The sequence below is a fragment of the Hirundo rustica genome, chromosome 28, assembly GCF_015227805.2.
Source record: "Hirundo rustica isolate bHirRus1 chromosome 28, bHirRus1.pri.v3, whole genome shotgun sequence".
In the NCBI taxonomy this organism is placed as follows: domain Eukaryota; kingdom Metazoa; phylum Chordata; class Aves; order Passeriformes; family Hirundinidae; genus Hirundo; species Hirundo rustica.
Window position 1 is genome coordinate 263,614 of NC_053477.1, and position 27,424 is coordinate 291,037.

General features: G+C 60.8%; 2 protein-coding genes across 6 annotated transcripts; both read right to left on the reverse strand.

Moving 5' to 3' along the window:
* Nucleotides 1-433: 433 nt before the first annotated feature.
* ARID5A (AT-rich interaction domain 5A) lies at nucleotides 434-6,249 on the reverse strand. Of its 2 annotated transcripts, none has more exons than XM_040087920.2 (7): nucleotides 6,195-6,249; nucleotides 3,860-3,952; nucleotides 2,743-2,938; nucleotides 2,575-2,627; nucleotides 2,155-2,252; nucleotides 1,928-2,063; nucleotides 434-1,763 (listed from the first exon to the last, which is right to left on the reverse strand). In XM_040087920.2, exons 2-7 carry the CDS (start codon nucleotides 3,920-3,922, stop codon nucleotides 594-596), a joined length of 1,716 nt encoding a protein of 571 aa, XP_039943854.1. In that variant the 5' UTR covers nucleotides 3,923-3,952; nucleotides 6,195-6,249; the 3' UTR covers nucleotides 434-593. The 2 variants fall into 2 exon arrangements, with proteins under 2 accessions (XP_039943854.1, XP_039943853.1); XM_040087919.2 differs by lacking the exon at nucleotides 6,195-6,249 and adding an exon at nucleotides 4,201-4,296.
* A 2,710-nt stretch (nucleotides 6,250-8,959) lies between these two features.
* Nucleotides 8,960-27,155, reverse strand: NCAPH (non-SMC condensin I complex subunit H). Of its 4 annotated transcripts, none has more exons than XM_040087757.2 (17): nucleotides 27,060-27,155; nucleotides 26,583-26,673; nucleotides 24,872-24,964; nucleotides 24,146-24,284; nucleotides 23,408-23,526; nucleotides 21,909-22,098; nucleotides 21,144-21,235; nucleotides 20,689-20,903; nucleotides 19,560-19,708; nucleotides 18,136-18,242; nucleotides 17,861-17,983; nucleotides 17,220-17,327; nucleotides 15,621-15,779; nucleotides 14,131-14,229; nucleotides 13,079-13,161; nucleotides 11,934-12,009; nucleotides 8,960-10,112 (listed from the first exon to the last, which is right to left on the reverse strand). In XM_040087757.2, the coding sequence occupies exons 3-17, from the start codon at nucleotides 24,917-24,919 to the stop codon at nucleotides 10,053-10,055; spliced, it is 1,767 nt and encodes a 588-aa protein (XP_039943691.1). In that variant the 5' UTR covers nucleotides 24,920-24,964; nucleotides 26,583-26,673; nucleotides 27,060-27,155; the 3' UTR covers nucleotides 8,960-10,052. The 4 variants fall into 4 exon arrangements, with proteins under 4 accessions (XP_039943691.1, XP_039943692.1, XP_039943690.1 ...); XM_040087758.2 differs by having other exon boundaries at nucleotides 20,689-20,882; nucleotides 27,060-27,154; XM_040087759.2 differs by having other exon boundaries at nucleotides 8,961-10,112; nucleotides 18,136-18,239; nucleotides 20,689-20,882; nucleotides 27,060-27,154.
* Nucleotides 27,156-27,424: the final 269 nt, after the last annotated feature.

Genomic DNA, 27,424 nt, shown 5'->3' on the forward strand with positions numbered 1-27,424 from the left:
TGGGGACAAGGACGTGCCACCGTCCCTCTGTCCCTGCGGGTGGGGACGGCGAGGCCGGGAGCTCCCGCAGAGCCTCGGGATCGTCTGCGAGAGCTCGAGCGGAGCTGCTGGAATCGGGGAGCGCCGGGAGGCGGGGATCACCTGGAGCTGCTCCCCGCTTGGACACACCGCGGCTCCGTGGAATTGCTGCGACTCCCCCAAAACCGACGTGGGAAATTTCCTTCCTTCCCCACGGGAGGAGTTCTCAGCCCTGCAGCTCCGTGTTTGGGGAGGGGCTCCCCCGAACCCTGCCCCGATCCAGAAAGCGAGGACGCCCCGAGCTCTGCCAGCCCGGCAGGTTCCTTCCCCAAATTTGGGTGCGGGGCCCAGGGCAGGGCAGGACGGGAACAGCCATCCCCGAACTGCGCCGGGCACGAACAGAAACCTCCAGCACTGCTTTCGCTCCCTTCTTTATACATTTGTGTGCGGATATATAGAAAATATAAAGAACCCTGGGGCGCCGGCGGCGGAGCCGCGGCCAGGACGGCGCCGGCTCCGAGCGGCTCCGAGCTCACGACGGGAACGGCTCCGGTTGGTGCCCGGGGCTGGCAGCGCTAGGGCCGGGCGTGGTGCGGGAAGGCCGGGACGTGCGGGGAGCTGCGGGAGCGCTGGCCGTGCCACGGAGCCGCCGGGTACAGCCGGGGCTGCGGACAATTCCCGTAGGACGCGGGGAAGCGGCCGGCGGCCAGCGGCCGGCACAGCTCCGAGGCCACCACCAAAGGGCTGGGGAAAGCCGGGATCACCACGGGGTTCACGGCGAGCGCCGGGGCCGCCGGCACGCCCGGACTTTTCAGGCCGAAACCTCCCGGGAAGCGCAGCGCGGCTCCCTTGAGAGCGTCCGGCGGCAGCGGAGCGGAGAAACCCGGAGCGGCCACCACGGCCCTGGGCTTGGCCGGCGCTCGGCGGCCCCGCGGCGAGCGGCTCCCCCTGTCCCTGCCCTCCTTGGCCAGGGGGGACGCGGGGCGTGACTGCGCTGTGGGGCCCAAGGGCTCCTCGTCCTCCTCATCCTCCTCCTCCTCCTCCTCCTCGTGGCGGCCGTGCCGGGGCTCGGCGGGGCCGAAGGCGGCTCCGGGGGGCACCCAGCTGGCCCGGCCCTGCCACGGCCGCCCCGCTCTGCTCCGCAGCTCTTGCGGCTGCTCGGGCTCCTCGGGCCGCGCCGGGAAGGCGGAGGGCGGCTCCAGAAAATCCTTCAGGTTGGAGAAGCAGCCCCAGAGCGGGGGGCAGCCGGCGGGCTGCGGGCCCTCGCTGCGGTACGCGTGGAAGTAGCCGGTGAAGACGGCGGGGGCCGGGCTGTCCCCGCTCCCCGGGGATGCGCTGCGGGCCGGGCCCGCCTCCTTCCCCGGGCTCGCAGCTCTGTCCGGAGCTCCCCGGGGCTCGGCGCCGCTCTGCTCAGCCCGGGGCGCCTCGGGGCCGCCGTCGCTCGGTGCCCGCCGGCCCTCGGGGCAGTGGCGTTTGTGGCAGCGCAAGGACTCGGCCTCGCTCACCTGCGCCAGCAGCTTCTTCTTGGCCAGCGGGGACATGATGGGATGGTTCCCTTTGGAGTAGAAGCTGGAGAAGAGGCGCTTGTAGGTCTCGCCGTGGGTCCTGCAGGGGCTGGCGCTGCCCCCCGAGGGGCTGGGGGCCGGCGTGGCCGCGCTGGCCGGGCTGCAGCGTCCGTCTGTCCCGCGGCCCCGCTCCGGAGCCTCCTCCGCGCCCGCCTCCGGCTGCCCCGCGTCCGGAGCCACCTGCGGGCGGAGGGGTCGGGCTGTGGGCGCCGGATCCCCGCGCACCTCCGGCTGCCCTCCCACCCCCGCTCTCATTCCCGGCCCTGCCCGGTTCCGCAGCGGGGTCGGGCACGGCCCGGCCGGGGGTCGGGCGCTCTCCCGGACCCTCGGGAGGGGTCTCGCACCTGCTCGCGGCTCTTCTCCTTCCGGGCCCTCTTGCTCTTGTCGTCCTTGGACACCTTGTACTGCCTGCGGGGTTTGCTGGGGGGCAGCGGTTTGTCCTCCTCGCCCTTGAGGTGCCGCACGTAGGGAAGGACGAGCCTGCGGAGCGAGCGGGGAGCGCGGTGAGCGCCGGGGGAAACCGAGGCACGCTGCGGGACAGAACCCCCGGCCCGGCCCGGCCCGGCCCCACCTCTCGTAGTGGCGCCGAGTGCAGGTGGCAGCGCTGGTGCTGCCGGGGCTGCCCCCGAGCTCATCGTAGACGTTCTTCCAGAGCCGGCGGCCCGTCACCTGCGGCGGGAGCGAGGGAGGGGTGAGCCCCGCACCCCGGGGACAGCCGGGGAACCCAGGGACAGCCGGGGAGCCCAGGGGACAGCCGGGGAGCCCAGGGACAGCCGGGGAACCCAGGGGACAGCCGGGGAACCCAGGGGACAGCCGGGGAACCCAGGGACAGCCGGGGAGCCCAGGGACAGCCGGGGAGCCCAGGGACAGCCGGGGAGCCCAGGGGACAGCCGGGGAACCCGGGGACAGCCGGGAACCCAGGGGACAGCCGGGGACCCAGGGGACACTCCAGCACCCAAGGGACACCCCGGCTCCCACGGCCACCACTCACCAGCTCGTAGGCTCCCAGCTTTTCCACGGCCTTGTAGATCTTCCAGAGGTTAACTGGGAATAAAGGGGGGATGCTGAGGGTCAGGAGGACACGGCGCATGTGTACGGCCGCGTCCCCTGGCCCTGGCCCTGGCCCCTGGCCCCTGGCCCCTGTCCCCTGTCCCCGTACTCTGCTTGAAGCCGAGGTGCGGGATCCTCTCGATGGGCGTGCGTCGCTCCTTCATGAACTTGTAGAGGCTGACGAGGAAAGCCTCCTCCTCCTCCTTCTCCTTGTCCTTGTCGTCCTTGTCCTTGTCCGTGTCCATGTCTCCACCTTCTCCCACCGCCTTGTCCCTCTCGGCGCCATCCCCGGCCCCTGGCGCGTCCTGCGGGACACGGGGATGAGTTTGGGGGAGCCGCTGCCCCTCCGGCCGCACGCCGGGGAGCTCCGGCCCCGTTCCCCGGGGAGCTCCGGCCCCGTTCCCCGTTCCCCGGGCAGCTCCGGTGCCGTTCCCCGGCAGCCCCGGGCCCGTGGCCAAGTTGGTCAAAGCGCTGGATGCGGGCGAGAACACGAGGAGCGGCTTCCAGGAAAACAGACGGGCAGAAATTCAGCAATTCAGCTTCCCCCCCCCGCGCCGCCGCCGCCTTTCGCCGCTAAAAATGTTCCTCGCTTGTTTGTTCTACATTTTCCGGAGTTATAAAACTTGTTGCTATTTTTGGGCAAAGAAGCTGCTCGGCTCCCAAGTCCGTCCTTTTCTATTTTTTTTCTTTTTTTAGCCTTTTTTTTTTCTTTCTTTCTTTCTTTTTTCTTTTTTTTGTGGTTCTTTCTATTCATTTAACGGCTCGTGACAGACACCGGATTTTAACGGCTGAAAGAGTTCAAAGCTTGGGGATTTTTTTTCTTTTCCTTTTTTTTTTCCTTTTCCTTTCTTGGGTGTTGGTGTGGTTTGTGGTTTTTTTTTTTTTTTTTTTTTTTTTTGTTTTGTTTTGTTTTGTTTTGTTTTGTGAAATAAAAAGCTGCTGGAGGGAGGGAAAAGCTCCAGCGCCACAAAATCCAACCCCCTTTTCCTTACGAGGATAAAACGATAATTACAATCCCGATCCTATTTACACGGGAGCGCTCACCTCTCCCCCCAAAAACGCCGCTTTTGGCCCGTTCCCCCCTCGCCCCCCACCCGAGGCTGGGAATTTCGCTTTCCTCCGCCTCATCCCCACTTCCACCGCCGGCCGAAGCGCTGCGCGCCCTCCTCCCTCCCTCCCCCGAGTTCTGGGGCGCTCCGCACCCCCCGAGCCCGGGGTGCACTCACGGCGGGCCGGGCGGTGCTGGAGGCTCCCGGGCGCTCTTCTGGCGGCTCTCGGCTGTTCTCCATGGGGGTGAGGCCTCGGCTCCGGGAGGGCTCCTGGAAGGGGAACAAAGCCCGGAGGGTGAAGACCCCAAAGCGCCGCCTCTCTCCCAAAATCCCGGGAGAACCGGGACGGTTCGGCGGTGCCCGCCAGGCACCGAGCTCGGCCCCGGCCGCGGCTGCTCCGCCCGCGCCTCGCTCCCCGCCCCGCGCTCCGGGCTCGCTGCCCCCAAAAATCCCCCGCGCCCCCAAAGTTTGCGAGGAAAAAAACCGCCGGGAAAACGGCGCAAAGCGGCGATGCCGACCTGGGGAAGGAGCGGGGCTGGCGGCGGGGGGGTCCCCGGTGCTCCCCGATTTCTTTTTGTCCCCCCCGGGTTTTTTTGGTCCCCCCCCCCCGGTTCCCCCGGTTCCCCCCGGCCGCGCTCGCCGGCCGCGCCCGCTCCACGTGACCGCGGGGCGCGCCCGAGGGGCGGGGCAGCCGCGCCTTCCTCGCTGCCCATTGGCTGGAGCCGACACGCCCCTTCTCCTATTGGATGGCCGCGCCTCTTGTCCCGCCCCCCGCGAGGGGCACGCTGGGAGTTGTAGTCCCGAGGCTGCAGCGCGCGCGCGGCTGCGGGCGAGCGCACCTGAGCACAGGTGCGTGTGTGCGCGCAGGGGCACGCGCGTGTGCCAGGCGCGTTCACGCGGGCACAGAGGCGCCGGCACGGCCGATGAGCGCCGGTGTGCGCGGGTGAGCGCGGCCGGGCGCCTGGCCCCGTGTGCGGGTGGGCACGGTGTGCGGTGCGGGTGCGGGCGTGCAGCAGGCGACGGGCGCAACACACACACACGGGTGTCACACACACGGGTGTCACACACACGGGTGTCACACACACGGGTGTCACACACACGAGTGTCACACACACGGGTGTGCGGCAGGTGATGGGTGACACCTGTGTGTGCAGGTACACGTATCCCACACCCGTGTGTGCGTGTCCAGGTGTCACACGGGTGTTTATCATGTCCTGCGTGTCCCTGTCCCGGTGTCACACACAGGTGTCACATACACAGGTGTCACACAGGTGTTTATCAGGTCCTGCGTGTCCCGGTCCCGGTGTCACACACAGGTGTCACACACTGGTGTCACACACACACAGGTGTCACACACAGGTGTTATCACACACGGGTGTTTATCACACGTAGGTGTCACACAGGTGTTTATCATGTCCTGCGTGTCCCTGTCCCGGTGTCACACGCAGGTGTCACACACACAGGTGTCACACACAGGTGTTTATCACACATGGGTGTTTATCACACGCAGGTGTCACTCACACAGGTGTTTATCATGTCCTGCGTGTCCCTGTCCCGGTGTCACACGCAGGTGTCACACACACACAGGTGTCACTCACACAGGTGTTTATCACACACGGGTGTTTATCACACACAGGTGTCACACAGGTGTTTATCAGGTCCTGCGTGTCCCTGTCCCGGTGTCACACGCAGGTGTCACACACACAGGTGTCACACAGGTGTTTATCAGGTCCTGCGTGTCCCTGTCCCGGTGCCACCCCCGTGTCCCGTCCCCCCGGTGCCCCCTCGGCCCGGGTTCGGTTCCCGGCACCGCTGACGCGATTTCCTCCCTTTCTGGCAGCGCTCCCCGAGCGCAGGAAACCGCCGGGGCTCGGGGGGGGCGCGGGGCTTTTGGGGCGAAACGCGGCCGATTCGGGGCTGAGCGGCGCCCGCCGGTGCCCCCGGTGCCGGGGTGCGGGGAGCCGGGGCGGCCCCCGGGCTCTAATTACACCCTTAATGAGGTAACAGCAATTACACCCTTAATGAGGTAACAACAATCGCTACAACAACGATCATTACGGGCGGCGCTTTCCCTGCGCGGGCTGGAACTCTTCCCAAACCCCGCGGAGCCCGCGGCGCCTCCCGAGCTCCTTCTCCCGGCCCAAATCGCCGAATTCCGCCGCTTTAGGCCCAAACCGGCGGGGCCGGAGCGTCACGGCCCGGAATAGCGCGGGAGCGCTGCCAAGCCGTGACGGCGGCTGAGTAATGGGCTGAAGTCATCCGTGCATCCGTCCCTTCCCCATCCCGCGCCGCCGCCTCGGCCCAAAGCCCCGCCGGGGCCGGGGTCCGCGGGGGCGGCAGCGGCTCCGGGAGCGCCGCGGGCTCGGGGCGCGCTCCGCTGCCCGCCGCGTTCGGGGTCCCGGGGCTCCCGGCGGGTTCGGGGTTTCGGGACGGAGCGGGCGCGGGGGACGCGCGGCGGGGCGCGGGGCGGGCGGAGGGACCCCCCCCAGCCCCCCGGGACCCCCGGACTCACCGGCGGAGGCTCGGGCCGGGCTCCGGGGCGGCCGGAGCGGAGCGCGGGTGTCGCGGAGCGGGACCGAGCCCGGGATGAGTCAGCCCCGCTCGGGGAAGTGGCGTGTGCGAGTCCCGTTGACTCTTTCCTTACCGGAACGGACGCGCTTGGCGGGGTTCTCCCCCCGCCCCCCGAATGACTGCGCCGGACTTTCCGGCCCCCAAAGCCCCGCTCCCCGCGGCCGAGCAGCCCCGAGCGTGGGGACGCGGCCGGGACGCTCTGGAGTCCCGCTCCCCTTCCCGGGGGTTCCCGGTATTCCAGGGATTCTCTTGTCCCTGGATTGGGAATCGCGGTCGCGCGGCACCGGAGCCGCTCCCACCCAGGGAACAGTCGGGGCTCAGCCCCCCGAGAATCCCCCCCCGCTTCGACTCGTGAAAGAGTCCCGAGAAATCAGAAAAAAAAAAAAAAATTCCCCCGGTGACTCATTTTGGGTCAAAAACCCGAGAAAACAGAAGCGGGGGGAAGGCTCTGGGCTCTGTCCCCGCTCCCGGGGTGCGGAGGGGGTGAAGGAGCCGCGGGTTCTTCCCGGAATTCTCCCCGCGATAAATCCGGGATTCAGCGAGAACGGGTGACACCAACAGCCAGAAGCCCCACTCGGGTTTTAATTCCCAGTTTTTTCCGGGCCGGGATGTCCGCAGCTGCGGGAAGGGACCTTGAGGCCCTGCCTCAGTTTCCCCTCGCGCCCGGCTCCAGCGGCGCTGGGAGGGATTTCAGGAATAAACGGATTTCGGGAGCAGATCGGGCTTCAGGTGTGGGAAGAGTCCCGAGCCCAGAGCTCCGGGATTTCCCGAGGAGGGGTCTGGGGAGGAGCCCCGAGGAGCGGGGGGGGCCCAGGGAGCCCCCGGAGCCCCCGGAGCCCCCTGCCCGCGGGCCGGGACCCCTCCGCATTCCCGGGACCCCTCCGCATTCCCGGGACCCCTCCCCATTCCCGGGACCCCTCCGCATTCCCGGGACCCCTCCGCATTCCCGGGACCCCATCCCTGGGACCCCTCCGCATTCCCGGGACCCCTCCGCATTCCCGGGACCCCATCCCTGGGACCCCTCCGCATTCCCGGGACCCCTCCCCATCCCTGGGACCCCTCCCCATTCCCGGGACCCCTCCCCATTCCCGGGACCCCTCCGCATTCCCGGGACCCCTCCGCATTCCCGGGACCCCATCCCTGGGACCCCTCCGCATTCCCGGGACCCCTCCGCATTCCCGGGACCCCATCCCTGGGACCCCTCCCCATTCCCGGGACCCCTCCCCATCCCTGGGACCCCTCCCCATTCCCGGGACCCCTCCCCATTCCCGGGACCCCTCCCCGGTTCTGGGCCCCTCCCGGTGCCGCCCCCACCCCTCGGCCCCCGCTCGTGGCCGGGTCCGGGACACGGCACCGCTCCGCGGAGGAGGAGGAAAATGAGGAGGAAGGTGAGGAAGGTGAGGATGGAGGATGAGGAGGAGGAAGGTGAGGAAGGCCCGGCGCCCCTGCTGCACTCTCGCTGTCCGGGCAGCGCGGGATCGCTCCGGCCCTTCCCGAATTCCCGGAGCCTCAGCTCCGCCCTCGCATCCCCGGCACGGCCCGGGCGGGAGCACCGGGAATTCTCCGGCCCCCGGAATTCCCTGGAGCCTCAATCCCTGGAATATCAACCCGGGGAACAATTCCTGGAACATCATCCCCCGGAGCAGCAGTCTACGGAATTTCAATCCCTGGAGCAGCAGGCTCTGGAATTTTCAATCCCTGGAGCAGCAGTCTCTGGAATTTCAATCCCCGGAGCAGCAGGCTCTGGAATTTCAATCCCCGGAGCAGCGGGCTCTGGAATTTCAATCCCTGGAGCAGCAGTCTCTGGAATTTCAATCCCCGGAGCAGCAGTCTATGGAATTTCAATCCCTGGAGCAGCAGTCTCTGGAATTTCAATCCCCGGAGCAGCAGTCTATGGAATTTCAATCCCCGGAGCAGCGGGCTCTGGAATTTCAATCCCTGGAGCAGCAGGCTCTGGAATTTCAATCCCCGGAGCAGCGGGCTCTGGAATTTCAATCCCTGGAGCAGCAGGCTCTGGAATTTCAATCCCTGGAGCAGCAGTCTCTGGAATTTCAATCCCTGGAGCAGCAGGCTCTGGAATTTCAATCCCCGGAGCAGCAGGCTCTGGAATTTCAATCCCCGGAGCAGCAGTCTATGGAATTTCAATCCCCGGAGCAGCAGGCTCTGGAATTTCAATCCCTGGAGCAGCAGTCCATGGAATTTCAATCCCTGGAGCAGCAGTCCATGGAATTTCAATCCCTGGAGCAGCGGGCTCTCCCCGCAGCCCGGGAGGAGTCAGGGCAGAGCCGCGCATCCCTCCCGAAATCCCCGCGGAATCCGGGAGAGGCTCCCAGGTCCCGGAGCGGAGCAGCGGGAGAGCCCCGGGATGAAATCCTGGGAGCCCGGCGGGTCGGGAATTGCGGCTCCGGATGTTCCTCAGGGAGAGGGAGAGCCCTGCCCCAGGGACAGCATTCCCAGGAAAAGCTGGAGAATTCCAGGGGGTCAGAGCTCTCCCCTGGAGATTCCCATTTCCGGGAAAAGCTGGAGTTGGGAGGAAAATCCAGGTCCTGGCCCCAAATCCCAGGGAGCCCCAAAGCGCCGGGAAGGAGCCGGGAGCTCCTGGAGCTGTTCCTGGCTTCTGCTCCAGGCTCGGATCCCGGCGTTCCCGGGTTTTAGGGATTTGTCCCCATTTTCTGCCCCATCCCGGTCCCGGGTTTTTCCCGGGACGATTTCCAGGCCCCGCTCCAAAATCTGCAGAATTTATTTTCCTTAAAGAGTAAAAAAAAAGGGAAAAATTCCAGGGAACGGAAAGAACCGGGGCCAGGAGTAACAGTCAGTCCAAAAACCGGGAATTACGGGGAGGAAACTCTGGGACAGACAGAGGGAATTTTGGGACACAGACAAGAAAGTTTGGGATAGAGGCAGGAAATTTTGGGACACAAGAAATTTTGGGATACAGACAGGGAATTACAGGACACAGGAAAGTTTGGGATACAGACAGGGAATTTTAGGATACAGGGAATTCCAGGACACAGGGAATTTCAGGACACAGGGCATCTCAGGACACGGAATTTCAGGACACAGACAGGGAATTTTGGGACACAGGGAATTTTGGGACACAGACGGAATTTTGGGACACAGACAGAATTTTGGGACACAGAGAATCTCGGGACACAGGGAATTTCGGGACACAGACAGGGAATTTTTGGACACAGAGAATCTTGGGACACAGGGAATTTCAGGACACAGGGAATTTCGGGACGCAGACAGGGAATTTCGGGACACAGGGAATTTCAGGACACAGGGAATTTCAGGACACAGAGAATCTCGGGACACAGGGAATTTCGGGACACAGGGAATTTCGGGACGCAGACAGGGAATCTCGGGACGCAGACAGGGAATTTCGGGACGCAGACAGGGAATTTTGGGACACAGGGAATTTCGGGACGCAGACAGGGAATTTCAGGACACAGACAGGGAATTTCAGGACACAGACAGGGAATTTTGGGACACAGGGAATTTCAGGACACAGGGAATTTCGGGACGCAGGGAATTTCAGGACACAGGGAATTTCGGGACACAGGGAATTTCGGGACGCAGGGAATTTCGGGACACAGACAGGGAATTTCGGGACGCAGACAGGGAATTTCGGGACGCAGACAGGGAATTTCGGGACGCAGGCTCTGCTGCAGGCGCTGGGGGTTCACAGTGAGGCGCAGGAATTCCCAATCCCAGGGAACAGCCGCTGGATCGATCCCCTCTGTGCATCCCGGGATTCCAGCCCTCCGGAGGCAGCGGGATTTTGGGATTCGGGGATTCCTCAGCGTCCCGGCTTCACCAGGACGTCCGACAGGTCCTGGGTGCTGTCCAGCCGCAGATTCTGGGAAGGGCAGGAGAAGCCGGCTCTGGCTTCGCTCCCTTGGGAACGGGGATGAAATCCCCGGGATCAGGCTCGGGAACGATCCCAGCCCTTCCCGCCACCGGGAATGAGGCAGGAGCAGGAATTTCCTCAAGGGAAGGGGCTGGAGCCTCTGTCCCTGCAGGAATTCCAGGGAATTCCCGGACGTGGAAGGAATCCAGGTGGGGATGGAGCACAGCTCGGTATCCGTGACCTTGGGGAAGCTTTTCCAGCCTCGGGAATTCTGGGATTCTGTTCCCTCATCCAGAGCCTGGAATGCTCGGGACAGCGCTGAGGGACAAACCCGGCAGGAGCTGGGAATGGGAACAGGCCCTGGAGCTGCATTCCATGGAAAACTGGGATTGATGGGAATGAGCAGCATTCCATGGAAAAACTGGGATTGATGGGAATGAGCTGCATTCCATGGAAAACTGGGATTGATGGGAATGAGCTGCATTCCATGGAAAAACTGGGATTGATGGGAATGAGCTGCATTCCATGGAAAACTGGGATTGATGGGAATGAGCTGCATTCCATGGAAAAACTGGGATTGATGGGAATGAGCTGCATTCCATGGAAAACGTGGGATTGATGGGAATGAGCTGCATTCCATGGAAAAACTGGGATTGATGGGAATGAGCAGCATTCCATGGAAAAACCGGGATTGATAGGAATGAGCTGCATTCCATGGGAAAACCGGGATTGATGGGAATGAGCTGCATTCCATGGAAAAACTGGGATTGATGGGAATGAGCTGCATTCCATGGAAAAACCGGGATTGATAGGAATGAGCTGCATTCCATGGGAAAACCGGGATTGATGGGAATGAGCTGCATTCCATGGGAAAACCGGGATTGATGGGAATGAGCTGCATTCCATGGAAAACATGGGATTGATGGGAATGAGCTGCATTCCATGGAAAAACCAGGATTGATGGGAATGAGCTGCATTCCATGGAAAACATGGGATTGATGGGAATGAGCTGCATTCCATGGAAAAACCGGGATTGATGGGAATGAGCTGCTTTACATGGAAAAACCGGGATTGATGGGAATGAGCTGTATTCCATGGAAAACATGGGATTGATGGGAATGAGCTGTATTCCATGGAAAACATGGGATTGATGGGAATGAGCTGTATTCCATGGAAAACATGGGATTGATGGGAATGAGCTGTATTCCATGGAAAAACTGAGATTGATGGGAATGAGCTGCATTCCATGGAAAAACGGGATTGATGGGAATGAGCTGCATTCCATGGAAAAACCGGGATTGATGGGAATGAGCTGTATTCCATGGGAAACATGGGATTGATGGGAATGAGCTGTATTCCATGGGAAACATGGGATTGATGGGAATGAGCTGTATTCCATGGAAAAACTGAGATTGATGGGAATGAGCTGCATTCCATGGAAAACATGGGATCGATGGGAATGAGCTGCATTCCATGGAAAAACCGGGATTGATGGGAATGAGCTGCATTCCATGGAAAACTGGGATTGATGGGAATGAGCTGCATTCCATGGAAAACATGGGATTGATGGGAATGAGCTGTATTCCATGGGAAAACCGGGATTGATGGGAATGAGCAGCATTCCATGGAAAACATGGGATTGATGGGAATGAGCTGTATTCCATGGGAAAACCGGGATTGAGCCCCATTCCATGGAATCCTGGACTGTTGGGATCAGCCCCATTCCCTGGAATCCCGGGATAGTTTGGACCAGCCCCGTTCCCTGGAATCCCGGATCGCTGGGACCAGCCCCATTCCCTGGAATCCCGGGATTCCCGTTCCCGCTCTCACCTTCTCGTTGGCCAGGTGCAGCAGGCACACGAAGGCCAGCGGCACCGACAGGTTGGCGGCCATGGATGGAGGGAGCCTGCGGAAAAGCGGGATTGGGAATGCGGCGCAGGGACGGGGCGGGGCCCGGCCCCTCCCTGGGATCCGCCCGGAACCCGGCTCCGCCCGCAGGGAGGGGAAGGGATGAGAGGGAAAGGGCTTCCAGGGAAAGGGTTTCCAGGCATGGAAGGGTTTTCCAGGGAAAGGGTTTTCCAGGCAGGGAAGGGTTTTCCAGGCATGGAAGGGTTTTCCAGGCAGGGCAGGTTTTTTTTCCAGCCCAGTTTTCCTGGGGACACCCACAGGGATTTTCCCTGGCCCACCCCAATCCCCATCCCAACAATCCATGAGGGATTTTCCCTTTCCCATTCCCATCCCAATATCCAGAGGGATTTTCCCATTCCCATTCAGGATTTCGCCGTTCCCATTCGGGATTTCCCCATTCCCGTTCCAGATTTCCCCATTCCCATTTGGGATTTCTCCATTCCCATTCAGGATTTCCTCGTTCCCATTCCCATTTGGGATTTCCCCATTCCTATTCTAGTTCCCATTCAGGATTTTCCTATTCCCATTCCTGTTCCCGTTCCGGATTTGCCCGTTCCCATTCCGGATTTCCCCGTTCCAGTCCGGATTTCCCCGTTCCCATTTGGGATTTCCCTGTTCCCATTCTGGATTTTCCCGTTCCCGTTCCGGATTTCCCCGTTCCCATTCCCGATTTCCCCATTCCCATTCTGGATTTCCCCGTTCCCGTTCTGGATTTCCCCGTTCCATTCCGGATTTCCCCATTCCCGTTCCGGATTTCCCCGTTCCCGTTCCGGATTTCCCCATTCCCGTTCCAGATTTCCCCATTCCCGTTCCAGATTTCCCCGTTCCATTCCGGATTTCCCCATTCCCGTTCCGGATTTCCCCATTCCCGTTCCAGATTTCCCCGTTCCCATTCCGGATTTCCCCGTTCCCGTTCCGGATTTCCCCGTTCCCGTTCCGGATTTCCCCGTTCCCGTTCCAGATTTCCCCGTTCCCATTCCGGATTTCCCCGTTCCCGTTCCGGATTTCCCCGTTCCAGTTCCGGATTTCCCCGTTCCCGTTCCGGATTTCCCCGTTCCCATCCCGACCTGTGGAGCAGATCCTTGGTGAGGTCACTCAGGATTTTCTCTCCGGCCACCTCCGCCTCCGTCCCCTCCCGGGCCTCCTCCCCCTGCCGGGAAAACCGGGAATATTCCAAGGAAAACCGCGGGAAACCTCAGCCCATCCTCGCCAGCGGGGAATGGGGGCTGATCCAGGGAATTGGGGTTATCCAGGGAATTGGGGTTATCCATGGGATTGGGGTTTATCCCAGGGAATTGGGGTTATCCATGGGATTGGGGTTTATCTCCATGGAATTGGGGTTTATCCCAGGGAATTTGGGTTATCCATGGGATTGGGGTTTATCCTCATGGAATTGGGGCTGATCCATGCAATTGGGGTTTATCCCATGGAATTGGGGTTTATCTCCATGGAATTGGGGTTATCCATGGGATTGAGGTTAATCCAATGGAACTGGGGTTATCCCCATGGAATTGGGGTTTATCCTCATGGAATTGGGGCTGATCCATGCAATTGGGGTTTATCTCCATGGAATTGGGGTTATCCATGGGATTGGGGTTAATCCAATGGAACTGGGGTTATCCCCATGGAATTGGAGTTTATCCTCATGGAACTGGGGTTCATCCATGGGATTTGGTTTATCCCATGGAACTGGGGTTTATCTCCATGAAATTGGGGTCATCCCATGGGACTGGGGTTTATCCCATGGGACTGGGGTTATCCCCATGGGATTGGGATGTATCCATGGGATTGGGGTTTATCCCCACGGAATTTGGTTTATCCCCATGGAATTGGGGTTTGTCCATGGGATTGGGTTTATCCAAACGGATTTTGGGTTTATCCCCATGGAATTGAGGCTGATCCATGGGATCGGGGTTTATCCTCATGGGATTAGGGTTTATCCCCATGGATTTTGGGTTTATCCCCATGGATTTTGGGTTTATCCCCATGGATTTTGGCTTTATCCCCATGGATTTTGGGTTTATCCCCATGGATTTTGGGTTTATCCCCATGGATTTTGGGTTTATCCCCGTGGATTTGGAACTGCTGCAGGATTCCCAGCGGGAATTTCCCATCCCACCTCTCCCTGCTCCGTCAGCAGCTCCCACATGTTCCTCTTCAGCCTCCTCATGTCCATCTTCTTGGCGGTCCGGGCGTACTGGATGGGGATTTTATGGACCTGAGGGAGGGAAACCGGGATCATCCGGGATCACAGCCGCAGGCAGCGCCATTCCCGATTTTCCGTGGGAATAACAGCGAGTGCCGCCGAGGCTGCCAAACCTCAGGGTTTCATTTGGGAACGACAATCCCGGTGTTTAATTCTGGAATTGTTCCTCTGGGAATGACAATCCCGGTGTTTAATTCAGGAATTGTTCCTCTGGGAATGACAATCCCGGTGTTTAATTCAGGAATTGTTCCTCTGGGAATGACAATCCCGGTGTTTAATTCAGGAATTGTTCCCCAGGGAATGACAATCCCGGTGTTTCATTTGGGAATTGTTCCCCAGGGAATGACAATCCCGGTGTTTAATTCAGGAATTGTTCCTCTGGGAATGACAATCCCGGTGTTTCATTTGGGAATTGTTCCCCTGGGAATGACAATCCCGGTGTTTAATTCGGGAATTGTTCCTCTGGGAATGACAATCCCGGTGTTTAATTCAGGAATTGTTCCTCTGGGAATGACAATCCCGGTGTTTCATTTGGGAATTGTTCCCCTGGGAATGACAATCCCGGTGTTTAATTCAGGAATTGTTCCTCTGGGAATGACAATCCCGGTGTTTCATTTGGGAATTGTTCCTCTGGGAATGACAATCCCGGTGTTTCATTTGGGAATTGTTCCTCTGGGAATGACAATCCCGGTGTTTCATTTGGGAATTGTTCCTCTGGGAATGACACTCTCCAGGGCCGATCCCTGGAATTCTGCCCACCCCTGGAATTCTGCTCCACAGGGGTTCTCCAGGATTTTTAACCCTGGAGGTGCTGAGAGGTTTTCCAGTGAGGAATTCCCAGTGCCAGGGAGGAATTCCCAGCCCAGCGCTCCCCGTCAATCCCACTACTCCCAATTCCAATCCCTCCCAGTCATTCCCAGCCCCTCCTCGTCAATCTCAGTGCTCCCAATCCCAGTCCATCCCGGTCATTCCCAGTCCATCCCAGTTCCTCCCAGCACTCCCATTCCCAGTCCCTCCCAGTCATTCCCAGTCAATCCCAGTCCCTCCAGGTCATTCCCAGTCATTCCCAGTCATTCCCAGTCATTCCCAGTCATTCCCAGTCCCTCCCAGTCATTCCCAGTCCCTCCCAGTCATTCCCAGTCATTCCCAGTCCCTCCCGGTCATTCCCAGTCATTCCCAGTCCCTCCAGGTCATTCCCAGTCATTCCCAGTCCCTCCCGGTCATTCCCAGTCATTCCCAGTCCATCCATGTCATTCCCAGTCCCTCCAGGTCATTCCCAGTCATTCCCAGTCCCTCCCGGTCATTCCCAGTCATTCCCAGTCCCTCCAGGTCATTCCCGGTCATTCCCAGTCATTCCCAGTCCCTCCCGGTCATTCCCAGTCCCTCCCAGTGCTCCCAGTGACCTTCTGGGGCTCGGCGATCAGCTCCAGCTCCCCGCAGGCCAGGACGTTCCCCTCCTTGATCCCGGAATGTTCCGGAGCCTCGGGATGAGCCGGGAGCTGGAACTGCCCGGCCTGGGCCGGGAATTCCGCGGGATCGGGATCGTCGTCGCTGTCAGGGACCTGGCAGGGGACACGGGGGCACCAGAGTCACCGGGAGCAGCCGGAGGTGGGAATTCCTGCCCGGCTTTCCCATGGAATTGGGGCAAAATCCCACAGAACTGGGATAAAATCCCACAGAATTGGGGCTTATCCCATGGAACTGGGGCAAAATCCCACAGAATTGGGATAAAATCCCACAGAATTGGGATAAAATCCCACAGAATTGGGGCAAAATCCCACAGAATTGGGATAAAATCCCACAGAATTGGGATAAAATCCCACAGAACTGGGGCTTATCCCATGGAATTGGGTTGATCCCCATGGAATTGGGGTTTATCCTCATGGAATTTGGACTCATCCACGGGTTTGGGGTTTATCCCCATGGGATTGGGGCTGATCCTCATGGAATTGGGTTTATCCCCATGGGATTGGGGCAAAATCCCATGGAATTTGGGTTATCCCCATGGAATTGGGACAAAATCCCATGGAATTTGGGTTATCCTCATGGATTTGGGGTTTATCCCCATGGAACTGGGCCAAGGCTGAAGCCGAGGCAGGTTCAAGGAGCAGAAATCCCAAAGTTTTTCCATCCCTGGGAGTGGCCCAGCCTGGGACAATGGGATGAGATGGGATTGAAGCTCCCTCCCATCCCAAACTGGGATCCAGGGACAAACAGGGACAGGAGGATCCCAGGATTTGTCCCAATCCCGATCCCAATCTCGATCCCGATCCCGATCCCAGCCATCCCTGGAGGGGCCTGGCAGGAAGGGAAGCTCTGAGGGGAGGGATGGAATTCCCTGGCCGTGGATTTTTCTGGGTTTTTCCCAGCAGGGAATTCCCTGGCCGTGGATTTTTCCGGGTTCTTCCCAGCAGGGAATTCCCTGGCCGTGGATTTTTCCAGGTTTTTCCCAGCAGGGAATTCCCTGGCCGTGGATTTTTCCGGGTTTTTCCCAGCAGGGAATTCCCTGGCCGTGGATTTTTCCGGGTTTTTCCCGGCAGGGAATTCCCTGGCCGTGGATTTTTTCGGGTTTTTCCCGGCAGGGAATTCCCTGGCCGTGGATTTTTCCTTTTTTTCCTGGCAGGGAATTCCCTGGCAGTGGATTTTCCCGGCAGGGAATTCCCTGGCGGTGGATTTTTCCGTGTTTTTCCCGGCAGGGAATTCCTGGGCGGTGGGTTTTCCCGGATTTTCCCGGCAGGGAATTCCCTGGCAGTGGATTTTCCCGGATTTTCCCGGCAGGGAATTCCCTGGCAGTGGATTTTCCCGGATTTTCCCGGCAGGGAATTCCCGGGCCGTGGATTTTCCCGGTTTTTCCCGGCAGGGAATTCCCTGGCCGTGGATTTTTCCCGGTTTTTCCTGGCAGGGAATTCCCTGGCCGTGGATTTTCCCGGTTTTTCCCAGCAGGGAATTCCCTGGCGGTGGGTTTTCCCGGTTTTTCCCGGCAGGGAATTCCCGGGCGGTACCTGCGGGGCGGGGCAGAAGTTGGAGGTGTCGTTGGGGTTGTTGTAGTCGTAATCCTCAATCCCGGCCTCGTTATCCAAGGTTCCCACTGGATCCGAGCTCCTGCTGAGCTGTGGGGAAACATTCCAAAGAATTCCTGGAAAAAGCCTGGGCCTTGTCCCTTCATCCCCTTCTGAGGTGAGGTCAGCCCTGAGGAACATCCCAGAACATTCCCAGGGTTTGGTGAGGAGAGGTTCTGTGCTGGGAATGATTCCTTGGGATGATTCCCGGGACAATTCCCTGTGTGATTCCCTGGGAATGACTCCTTGGGAATGACTCCCTGTGTCATTCCCTGGGATGATTCCCTGGGAATTATTCCCTGGGTAATTCCCTGAAAATGATTCCCTGGGGATGATTCCCTGGGACAATGCCCAGGACGATTCCCTGGGTGAGTCTCTGGGATGACCTCCTGCAGTGATCCCCAGGGAATGATCCCCTGGGAATGATTCCCGGAACGATCTGGGAATATTTCCCTGGGACAATTCCCCGGAATGACTCCCCTGGGATGATTCCCCAGGCCAATTCCCCGGAATGACTCCCCTGGGATGATTCCCCTGGACAATTCCCGTGACGATTCCCCGGAATTCCTCCGGGAATGTCCCACCTGGACCAGGGGTTTGAGGAAGAGCTGTGCCATGCTCCGGGGGTCGTAGTTGAAATCCGCCGGGAGCGTGGTGCTCCGGATGTTTTGGCTTTCCAGGATGGATTTGGCCAAAGTTGTGGGTGCCTGGGAACGGGAGCAGACAGCTCCATGGAAAATCGGGAAGCTCCAGCAGCTTTCCATGGGGAAATGGGCAGGGCTGAGGCAGGACACGCAGCTGGAGCCGCCCAAATCCCGGGAATTCCGGGCTGCTGTGGGGAAAGGGGCTCCGTGGGCACCTTGGTCTTACGGAAATGGGCCTGGAAGTCGACGTCCTCCTGGAAATCCAACTCAAAAACCTTCCTGGGAATCCTCCGCCGGGATTCCTTCTCGGAGCCCGAGGCTGCTGAGGGACAGCGGGGAAAAATGGGGAAGGGAAGGGAAAAAAAGGGGAAAAAAGGGGGAAAAAAAGGGGAAAAAAGGGGGGGAAAAAGGGGGGAAATGGGGGGGGGGGGGGGGCGGGAAAAAAAGGGAAAAAAAGGGAAAAAAAGGGGGAAAAAGGGGGGAAAAGGAGCAGCTGTCACTGCTGGGGCCAGGACAAGCACACCCAACTCATTCCCAGCTGGAACATCCCTTCCAGGAAAATGTCCCCCGCAGGGATTTTCCCCCTTTTTTTATGGGAAAGCAGCAGGGATCAGCCTCAGCTCCAAGGTTTAAAGGATTCCGTGGTTTTTTGTGGGAGCAGAAACTGATAAACTCCGGAGAGGAAGGAGTTTGGTGGGATTTTGGGAAGGAATTCCTGGCTGGGATGGAACTCCCAGAGGATCCCAGCTGCATCCCTGGGAGTGTCCAGGGCCAGGCTGGAGAAATCCGGGATAATGGGAAGTGTCCCTGCCCATGGATGGGCTCTGAGCTCTTCCCAGCCCGGAATCCCAGGATCCCAGCCCAGAATCCCGGGATCCAAGTGCAGAATCCCAGGATCCCAGCCCTTCCCATCCCAGAATCCCAGGACCCGCTCCTTTCCCATCCCAGGATCCGATCCTTTTCCAGCCCAGAATCCCAGGATCCCAGCCCTTCCCAGCCTGGAATCCCGGGATCCCATCTCAGAATCCCAGGATCCCAGCCCTTCCCATCCCAGAATCCCAGGACCCGCTCCTTTCCCATCTTAGAATCCCAGGACCCGATCCTTTCCCATCTTAGAATCCCAGGATCTGATCCTTTCCCATCCCAGAATTCCAGGATCCCAGCCCTTCCCATCCCAGAATCCCAGGCCCTGCTTCTTTCCCATCCCATGATCCCAGGACCCAATCCTTTCCCAACCCAGAATCCCAGGATCTGTTCCTTTCCCATCCCAGGCCCCGTTCCTTTCCCATCCCGGATTCCCGGGATTGCCCGGCTCCTTTCCCATCCCGGATTCCCGGGATTGCCCCGTTCCTTTCCCATCCCGCATTCCCGGGATTGCCCCGTTCCTTTCCCATCCCGCATTCCCGGGATAGCCCCGTTCCTTTCCCATCCCGCATTCCCGGGATCGCCCGGCTCCTTTCCCATCCCGGATTCCCGGGATCGCCCCGTTCCTTTCCCATCCCGCATTCCGGGATCGCCCGGCTCCTTTCCCATCCCGCATTCCCGGGATCGCCCCGTTCCTTTCCCATCCCGCATTCCCGGGATTGCCCGGCTCCTCTCCCATCCCGCATTCCCGGATTCCCCGGCCCCGGGCACTCACGGGCGCGGCGGGGCCGGAAGCGCCAGTGCTCGGGGCCGGCCCACATGGAGAGCGTGCGCGGGCTGAAGTAGGAATATTCCCCGGGATGCAGCGACAGGTGCTGGCTCAGCGCGCCGATGTCGCCCTGGGCACACGGAGCCGCAGCGCTCCTGCAAGGAACGGCGCTGCTCCCAGCTCCCGCGGGAATCCCGGGATTTGTCAGCCCTGGGCGGGACTCCCGCGCGAATCCCGGGATTTGTCAGCCCTGAGCAGAATTCTCACAGAAATCCCAGCATTTGTCATCCCTGAGCAGAACTCCCGTGGGAATCCCGGGATTCCTCAGCCCTGAGCGGGATTCCCGGGATTTGTCGACCCTGAGCAGAACTCTCACAGAAATCCCAGGATTTTTCATCCCTGAGCAGAATTCCCGCGGGATCCATGGGATTTGTCATCCCTGAGCAGAATTCCCACAGAAATCCCAGCATTTGTATTCCCTGAGCAGAACACCCACGGGAGTCCGGGGATTTGTCAGCCCTGAGCAGAATTCCCACAGAAATCCCAGGATTTGGCATCCCTGAGCAGAACTCCCGTGGGAATCCCGGGATTCCTCAGCCCTGAGTGGGATTCCCGGGATTTGTCATCCCTGAGCAGAATTCTCACAGAAATCCCGGGATTTGTCATCCCTGAGCAGAATTCCTGCGGAAATCCTGGGATTCATCATCCCTGAGTAGAACTCCCGCAGGATTCATGGGATTTGTTATGCCTGCTCAGAATTCCTGGGATTTGTTTTCCCCGCTCAGAATTCCAGCAGAATTCCCAGGATCTGTTATCCCTGCTCTATGGGTGAGGCACTGCAGGTTCCAGAGCCTCGGTTCTGCTGGAAAAACACCTGGATTGGCCAAAGACCTCCCTGGAAGGCAGAGGGAGCCCTGGAATACAGCCCTGGAATACAGCCCTGGAGCAGGAAGTGAGCTCCTCACAGCGACTGGGAATTCCACACGGACACTGGGAATTCCACACGGACACTGGGAATTCCACACGGACACTGGGAATTCCTCCCCAGCACTGGGAATTCCTTGTGACACTGGGAATTCCTCACGGACACTGGGAATTCCTGCCCGGACCCCGATCCCTGGATCCCCGTCCCCACCTCCTGCTGTGGCCGAGTGTCCCGAGGGAGTCGCCGTTCTCCTGGAATTCCTGGATCCCCTCTCCATCCGGAGAATCCTCCTGGAATTCCGGCTGGGAGGGGGCCCAGCCCTCGCCGTCCTCGCTGTCGGGATCCAGGTTGGGATCGAACGCCTGCTCGCTCCTCCTGAACTTCTCCAGGAGCGCCGACACCGACTGCAACGCAGGAATTCCCACCTGGAGCAGGAATTCCCTACCTAGATTGGGAATTCTCCACCTGGATTGGGAACCCCCAACGTGGATCGGGAATGTGGCTCAGGGATTCCCACCTGGATCGGGAATTATCTACCTGGCTCAGGAATTCCCAACCTGACTCAGGAATTCTCTACCTGGCTCAAGAATCTGGCTTGAGAATTCCCACCTGGATCGGGAATGTGGCTCAGGAATCTCCACCCTGGATTGGGAATTCCCACCCACCTCGTCGTGGGACTCCTCATCCCACTTGGTGAACAGGAATCCGGCCAGGGAGGAGCAGATCCGCCGTTTTTCCAGGCACGGGGCCAGCAGGGCTGTGGAGAGGTGGGATACAGGGGAATTCCTGGGATCCGAGCAGGAATCCCCAGCCGGCTCTGGGATTCCCAACCTGCATCTGGGATTCCCAACCTGCATCTGGGATTCCCAAATCTGGCTCTGGGATTCCCAGCCTGGCTCAGGAATTCCCAAATCTGGCTCTGGAATCCCCAAATCTGGATCTGGGATTCCCAGCCTGGCTCTGGAATTCCCAAATCTGGCTCAGGAATCCCTGACCTGGCTCTGGGATTCCCAAATCTGGCTCAGGACCTCCACCCCCCCGCATTCCCGGTTTTCTGTCAGGGATCCCAGCAGAGGAGGCAGTGGCGCTGCCCGAGGCCGGGATCACCTCCGAGGCCGGGATCACCTCCGAGGCCGGGATCGCCTCCGAGGCCCGGATCGCCTCCGAGGCCGGGATCGCCTCCAGGCCGGGATCACAGCAGAGGCCGGGATCACAGCAGAGGCCGGGATCACAGCAGAGGCCGGGATCGCCTCCGAGGCCGGGATCGCCTCCGAGGCCGGGATCACCTCCGAGGCCGGGATCACAGCAGAGGCCGGGATCGCCTCCGGGGCCGGGGTCGCCTCCGAGGCCGGGATCACCTCCGAGGCCGGGATCGCCTCCGAGGCCGGGATCGCCTCCGAGGCCGGGATCGCCTCCGAGGCCGGGATCACCTCCGAGGCCGGCGGCGCTGACGGGGTCGGCGCTGGGCCGCGCCGGGCGCTCCTGGGACGGCAGCGGGACGATCCCGGACGGGAACAGCAGCCGGCTGCGGAAGCTCTGGGAGCGCAGCCCCACCAGGAAAATCCCGGCAGCGCTGCACTCGTCAAAGGAGGTGGCCGCTCTCTGGAACATGGGATCCACCTGGAAACCCGGGAATGGGAACCGGGAATGAGGCGGGAGCCCGGGAATGGGGTGGGAACCCAGGAGTGAGGTGGGAATTAGGGAATGGAGATGGGAATTGGGGAATGGGAATGGAGGTGGGAATCCAGGAATGGGGAACCGGGAATGGAGGTGGGAATGGAGGTGGGAATCCGGGAATGGGGAACCGGGAATGGAGGTGGGAATCCGGGAATGGGGAACCGGGAATGGAGGTGGGAATGGAGGCGGGAATCCAGGAATGGAGGTGGGAACCCAGGAATGAGGTGGGAATTAGGGAATGGGGATGGGAATTGGGGAATGGAGGTGGGAACCCAGGAATGGAGGTGGGAATTAGGGAATGGAGATGGGAATCCAGGAATGGGGAACCAGGAATGAGGCGGGAATGGAGGTGGGAATCCGGGAATGGGGAACCGGGAATGGAGGTGGGAACCCAGGAATGAGGTGGGAATTAGGGAATGGGGATGGGAATTGGGGAATGGGGATGGAGGCGGGAATCCAGGAATGGAGGTGGGAATCCAGGAATGAGGTGGGAATTAGGGAATGGAGATGGAAATTGGGGAATGGGAATGGAGGCGGGAACCCTGGAATTGGGGAATGGGCACCTGGGAATGAGGTGGGAATCCAGGAATGAGGTGGGAATTAGGGAATGGGGACCCAGGAATGAGGCAGGAATCCGGGAATGGAGATGGGAATTGGGGATGCAGGAATGGGGCAGAAATCCGGAAATAGAGGTAGGAATCTGGGACTGGGAATCAGTGAACGAGGTGGGAATCCGGGAATGCAGGGGATGGAGAGGGGCAGGGAGGGCTCAGGGAGAGGTTTGGGAGTGCAGATCCCAAGGGAAAATGATTCCATCTCCTTCCCGTGCCGGGAATGCCCCAGGCCAGGCTGGAGCGGCCTGGGAAAAGTGGGAAGCGCTGGAATGGGATGAGCTCAGGGCTCCCTTCCAACCCAGGGAATTCCAGGATTCCAAGTGCTGGATTTTAGGGAGAGATTTTTCCCTCTCTACCCCTGGGAGTGTCCCAGCCTGGATGAGATGGGATTGGAGCATCTTCCCAACCCAAACTGGGATCCCGGGATCCAGGGACAAACAGGGACAGGAGGGCTCAGCTGCCACAGGGGGATCCCGATCCCGATCCCGATCCCGGCCATCCCCGGAGGGCCTGGCAGGAAGGGAAGCTCCAGGAGGAATCCAGTGCCACGGGAGCCGGGAAGGACGGAATTCCCGCTCCTTTAGGGCAGGGAGAAGCAGGAGAAGCGGGATGGGGAGGACGGGAGCAGGCGCAGGCACCTGGGGCCTGCGGGCGGCCTCGGGCACCGTGATGTTGCTCAGGTTCTGCTCGATGGTCCGGAAGTTCTGCTTCTTCCTGGGCGGAGCTTTCCTGGGACCCTCGGGAGCTGGGCTGGAGCCTGGCACGGGAAAAGGGACAAATCCCAGCTGGGAACGGCGGGAATATCCCAAAGGAGGGAAAAAGCGGGAATTGGTACAAAAAAACTGCATGGAAATTCCTGACAGGATCGGCTGGGATGGGCAAGGGACCATTGGATTTAATGGAATGTTTGGGGAAAAAACGCTCCTGTGCCACCCCAAACCACCCTGAGCCACCCCAAACTGTCCCTGTGTGACCCCAAACTGCCCCCGAGCCACCCCAAACTGTCCCATGTGCCACCCCAAACTGCCCCTGTGCCACCCCAAACTGCCCCCATGTGACCCCAAACTGTCCCTGGGTGACCCCAAACTGCCCCCGTGCCACCCCAAACTGCCCCCATGCCACCCCAAACTGCCCCCGTGCGACCCCAACGTGAGATCCGCAATCACTGAGGTACAGACCCACCTCCTCCTGCCACCCCAAACTGCTCCAGCTTCCCAGGGGAACCCATCTGGAATCTCCCACCCCTCGGAGAACTCAATCAATCCCAAATCTCTTCGAAACTCCCAACTCCGAAAGAGCACCAAGGCTCCTCGGGTTCCCGGGTAGGAAATGAGGGAATTTCCTGGGTTTTAGGGAAGGAAAGAGGGAATTCCCACCTTCCTCAGGGCTGTCCTGCTCCCTGGCAGGGGCTGGCTCCTGGCCCAGGTGCCCCAGGACCCTGAAGGCGTCGGCGTGCACGGAATCCACGCGCACGGCGTAGATCTTGGCGCTGGCGTCCAGAGTCCCGGCTGCCACCTGCAGCAGGAGCAGGGAGTTCTCCTCTGGACAAGGAAAATCTGCCCTGGAGGATCCCAGAGCTGATTCCCCAAGTGCTCTGCATCCCCAGGAAAATCGTGGATAACGGGGAAAGGGTTTCTTGGGAAGGGTAAGGGGGTGTTCTCCCCGTAGTTTGCTTTTTTTGCTTTTGGGATGGCAGCTAAAAATCCTTTTGGAATTGAGTTCAGCAATGGGGGGAAGCAGAAAGGGCTGGGTTTGGTCTCCTCTCCCTCCTCAGGGTCCCCCCTCGGGATCACCCCGTTTTCCCAGAGCACGAGGAGGTGAAGGATGGGAGATTCCAAGCCTGGATCCCACCAGGACGGCCAAGAACCCCTGGTGAAACCCAGAGCCCTTTTCCCACGCTTCCCTCAGGAGCCACATCCCAAACTGCTGTTCCCGTTCATCCCTCCCTCAGAGATCTCCCCAGCCCTGTCTGAGCCCTTTTTGGAACGCCACAGCGGGGAGGATCCGGCCTTTCGGGACTCAGCGGTGCTGGGGGCGCCACGTTAATTAATCCCCCGGTTAATTGGATGTGGGAACAAAGCAGCAGCAGGGACCCCTCTGACCTGGAAGTTGGTGAGCTCCGAGTTCTTCTGCTTCAGGATGTCGGTCATGTAATCGATCAGGTGCAGCCCAAAGGCGTTTTTGGTGGTGATTTTCTGCAACAAAGCACAGCTGGGACCTTTCCGGGGCCAGGAACACCCTGGGGACAGCTGGGACCCTTCCTGGGGCCAGGGACACCCTGGGGACAGCCTGGGGACAGCCTGGGGACAGCTGGGACCCTTCCTGGGGCCAGGGACACCCTGGGGACAGCCTGGGGACAGCTGGGACCTTCCCGGGGCCAGGGACAGCCTGGGGACAGCCTGGGGACAGCTGGGACCTTTCCAGGGCCAGGGACACCCTGGGGACAGCTGGGACCCTTCCGGGGACGGGGACACCCTGGGGACACCCTGGGGACAGCCGGGACCCTTCCTGGGGCCAGGGACAGCCTGGGTACAGCTGGGACCCTTCCGGGGATGGGGACACCCTGGGGACACCCTGAGGACAGCTGGGACCCTTCCAGGGACAGGGACACCCTGGGGACAGCTGGGACCCTTCCAGGGACAGGGACAGCCTGGGGACAACTGGGACCCTTCCGGGGACGGGGACACCCTGGGGACAGCCTGGGGACAGCTGGGACCCTTCCCCAGGCCAGGGACACCCTGGGGACAGCTGGGACCCTTCCCCAGGCCAGGGACAGCCTGGGGACAGCTGGGACCCTTCCCCAGGCCAGGGACAGCCTGGGGACAGCTGGGACCCTTCCCCAGGCCAGGGACAGCCTGGGGACAGCTGGGACCCTTCCCCAGGCCAGGGACACCCTGGGGACACCCTGGGTGGCACCAGGGGGACAACACCTGCCCAGGCCTGGCACGGCTTCTCTTGGGAGAGGGTGGGGAGATGGGCAGAGAATTGTGTGAGATTCCACAGGGAATAGTGTGAGATTCACAGAGAACTGTGTGAAACTCCACAGGGAATTGTGTGAAACTCCACAGGGATTGTGTGAAACTCCACAGGGAATTGTGTGAAACTCCACAGGGAATTGTGTGAAACTCCACAGGGAATTGTGTGAAACTCCACAGGGAATTGTGTGAAACTCCACAGGGATTGTGTGAAACTCCACAGGGAACTGTGTGAAACCCAAACTGAGGCAGGTCCTGCAGTGGGGAGGGACAGCCCTGGACACTGGCACAGGCTGGAGTGATCCCTGCTGTCCCTCCCGAGGGATGACGGTGTCCTGGGGACAGGGACACCGAGGGGACACAGCAGAGGAGCATTCCCAGCAGGACTCAGGAGTGGGATCGCCGGGTCAGGAGGGACAGGGGCTCCAGGGGAGGGTGACAAAGATGAGGGATCTGGAGCCTTTCCCTGATGAGCAAAGGCTGAGGGAGCTGGGGCTGGGCAGCCTCAGGAAGAGACGGCTGAGAGGGGATCTCAGCCCTAAATATCCAAGGGGGAATGCGGGAAATCCCTGATCCAAGGGATCCAGGCTCTGCTCCACAGGACCCAGCCACGGGACGAGAGGAACGGGCAGGAACTGATGCCTGGCAAATCCCACAGGAACTTTTCCCTGGGAATGCCCAGAGATATCCCAGACCCGCGTGGACAGAACCCACGTGCAGTGGGATGGCCCAGCTGGGACCAAACGCCCCTTTACGGTCCCTTAACCTGCCCCACCCCGCTGCCAACGCCCCAAGTGTCCCAAACCGCGCTGCTGAGGGATTTCAAACCCCGACTCACATTCTCGGTGGAGAGCTTGATGCAGGTGCTGTAGTGCTCCGAGATCTGCGCGTTGGTCCACTGGGGCAGCGGCGGCTGCCAGCCCTCGGACCTGCGGGACAGCGGCGTCGGTGCCGGGGCTGCTCCTCAGCCCGGGCCCGGCGGGGTCGGTGCCCGCATTGTGCCCTCAGCCCGGGCCCAGCGGGGTCGGTGCCCGCGTTGCCCTCAGCGGGGTCGGTACCCGCGTTCTCCCCTCAGCCCGGGCCCGGCAGTGTCGGTACCCGCGTTCTCCCCTCAGCCCGGGCCCGGCAGTGTCGGTACCCGCGTTGCCCCCTGTCCCCTGTTGCCCCAGTTGGAGAGAGGGGCCACTTGGGTTTGCTTCCTTAGAGGGATCCTATACAGGGGTTTTCTCCCAAATTTGTCCCAAACCAGGACACCCCCTCAGCGGGGTCGGTTCCAGGACTCCCCCTCAGCCCGGGCCCTACGCACCGACCCTACCTGAGCGAGGGGGAGCCGAGGCCCTGCAGCGATGAGTCCACGGCCCTGGAGCGGCGGCGCTGGCGCCTCTCGCGCTCATCGTCGTTGCTGGGGCACTCGGCGAGCACGGGGGTGCCGGTGCTGCCGAGGCTCCGCGGGGTCGGGGACAGCAAGCTGGAGGCGGCGGCGGCGGCGGCGCGGGGAGTGCGGGCGGCCATGGCTGCGGGTCCGCGCCGCGCTGAGGGAGAGCCCGCCCTCGCCGCCGCCACGCCCCCTCCGCGCCTCCGACCAATCAGCGCGCGGGGTGCCAGCTGGCAGCCAATCAGCGCGCGGCGCTCCCGCCCCCCGTGGCGGGTTTGAACGGCGGCGCGCGCTCGGTAACGCCC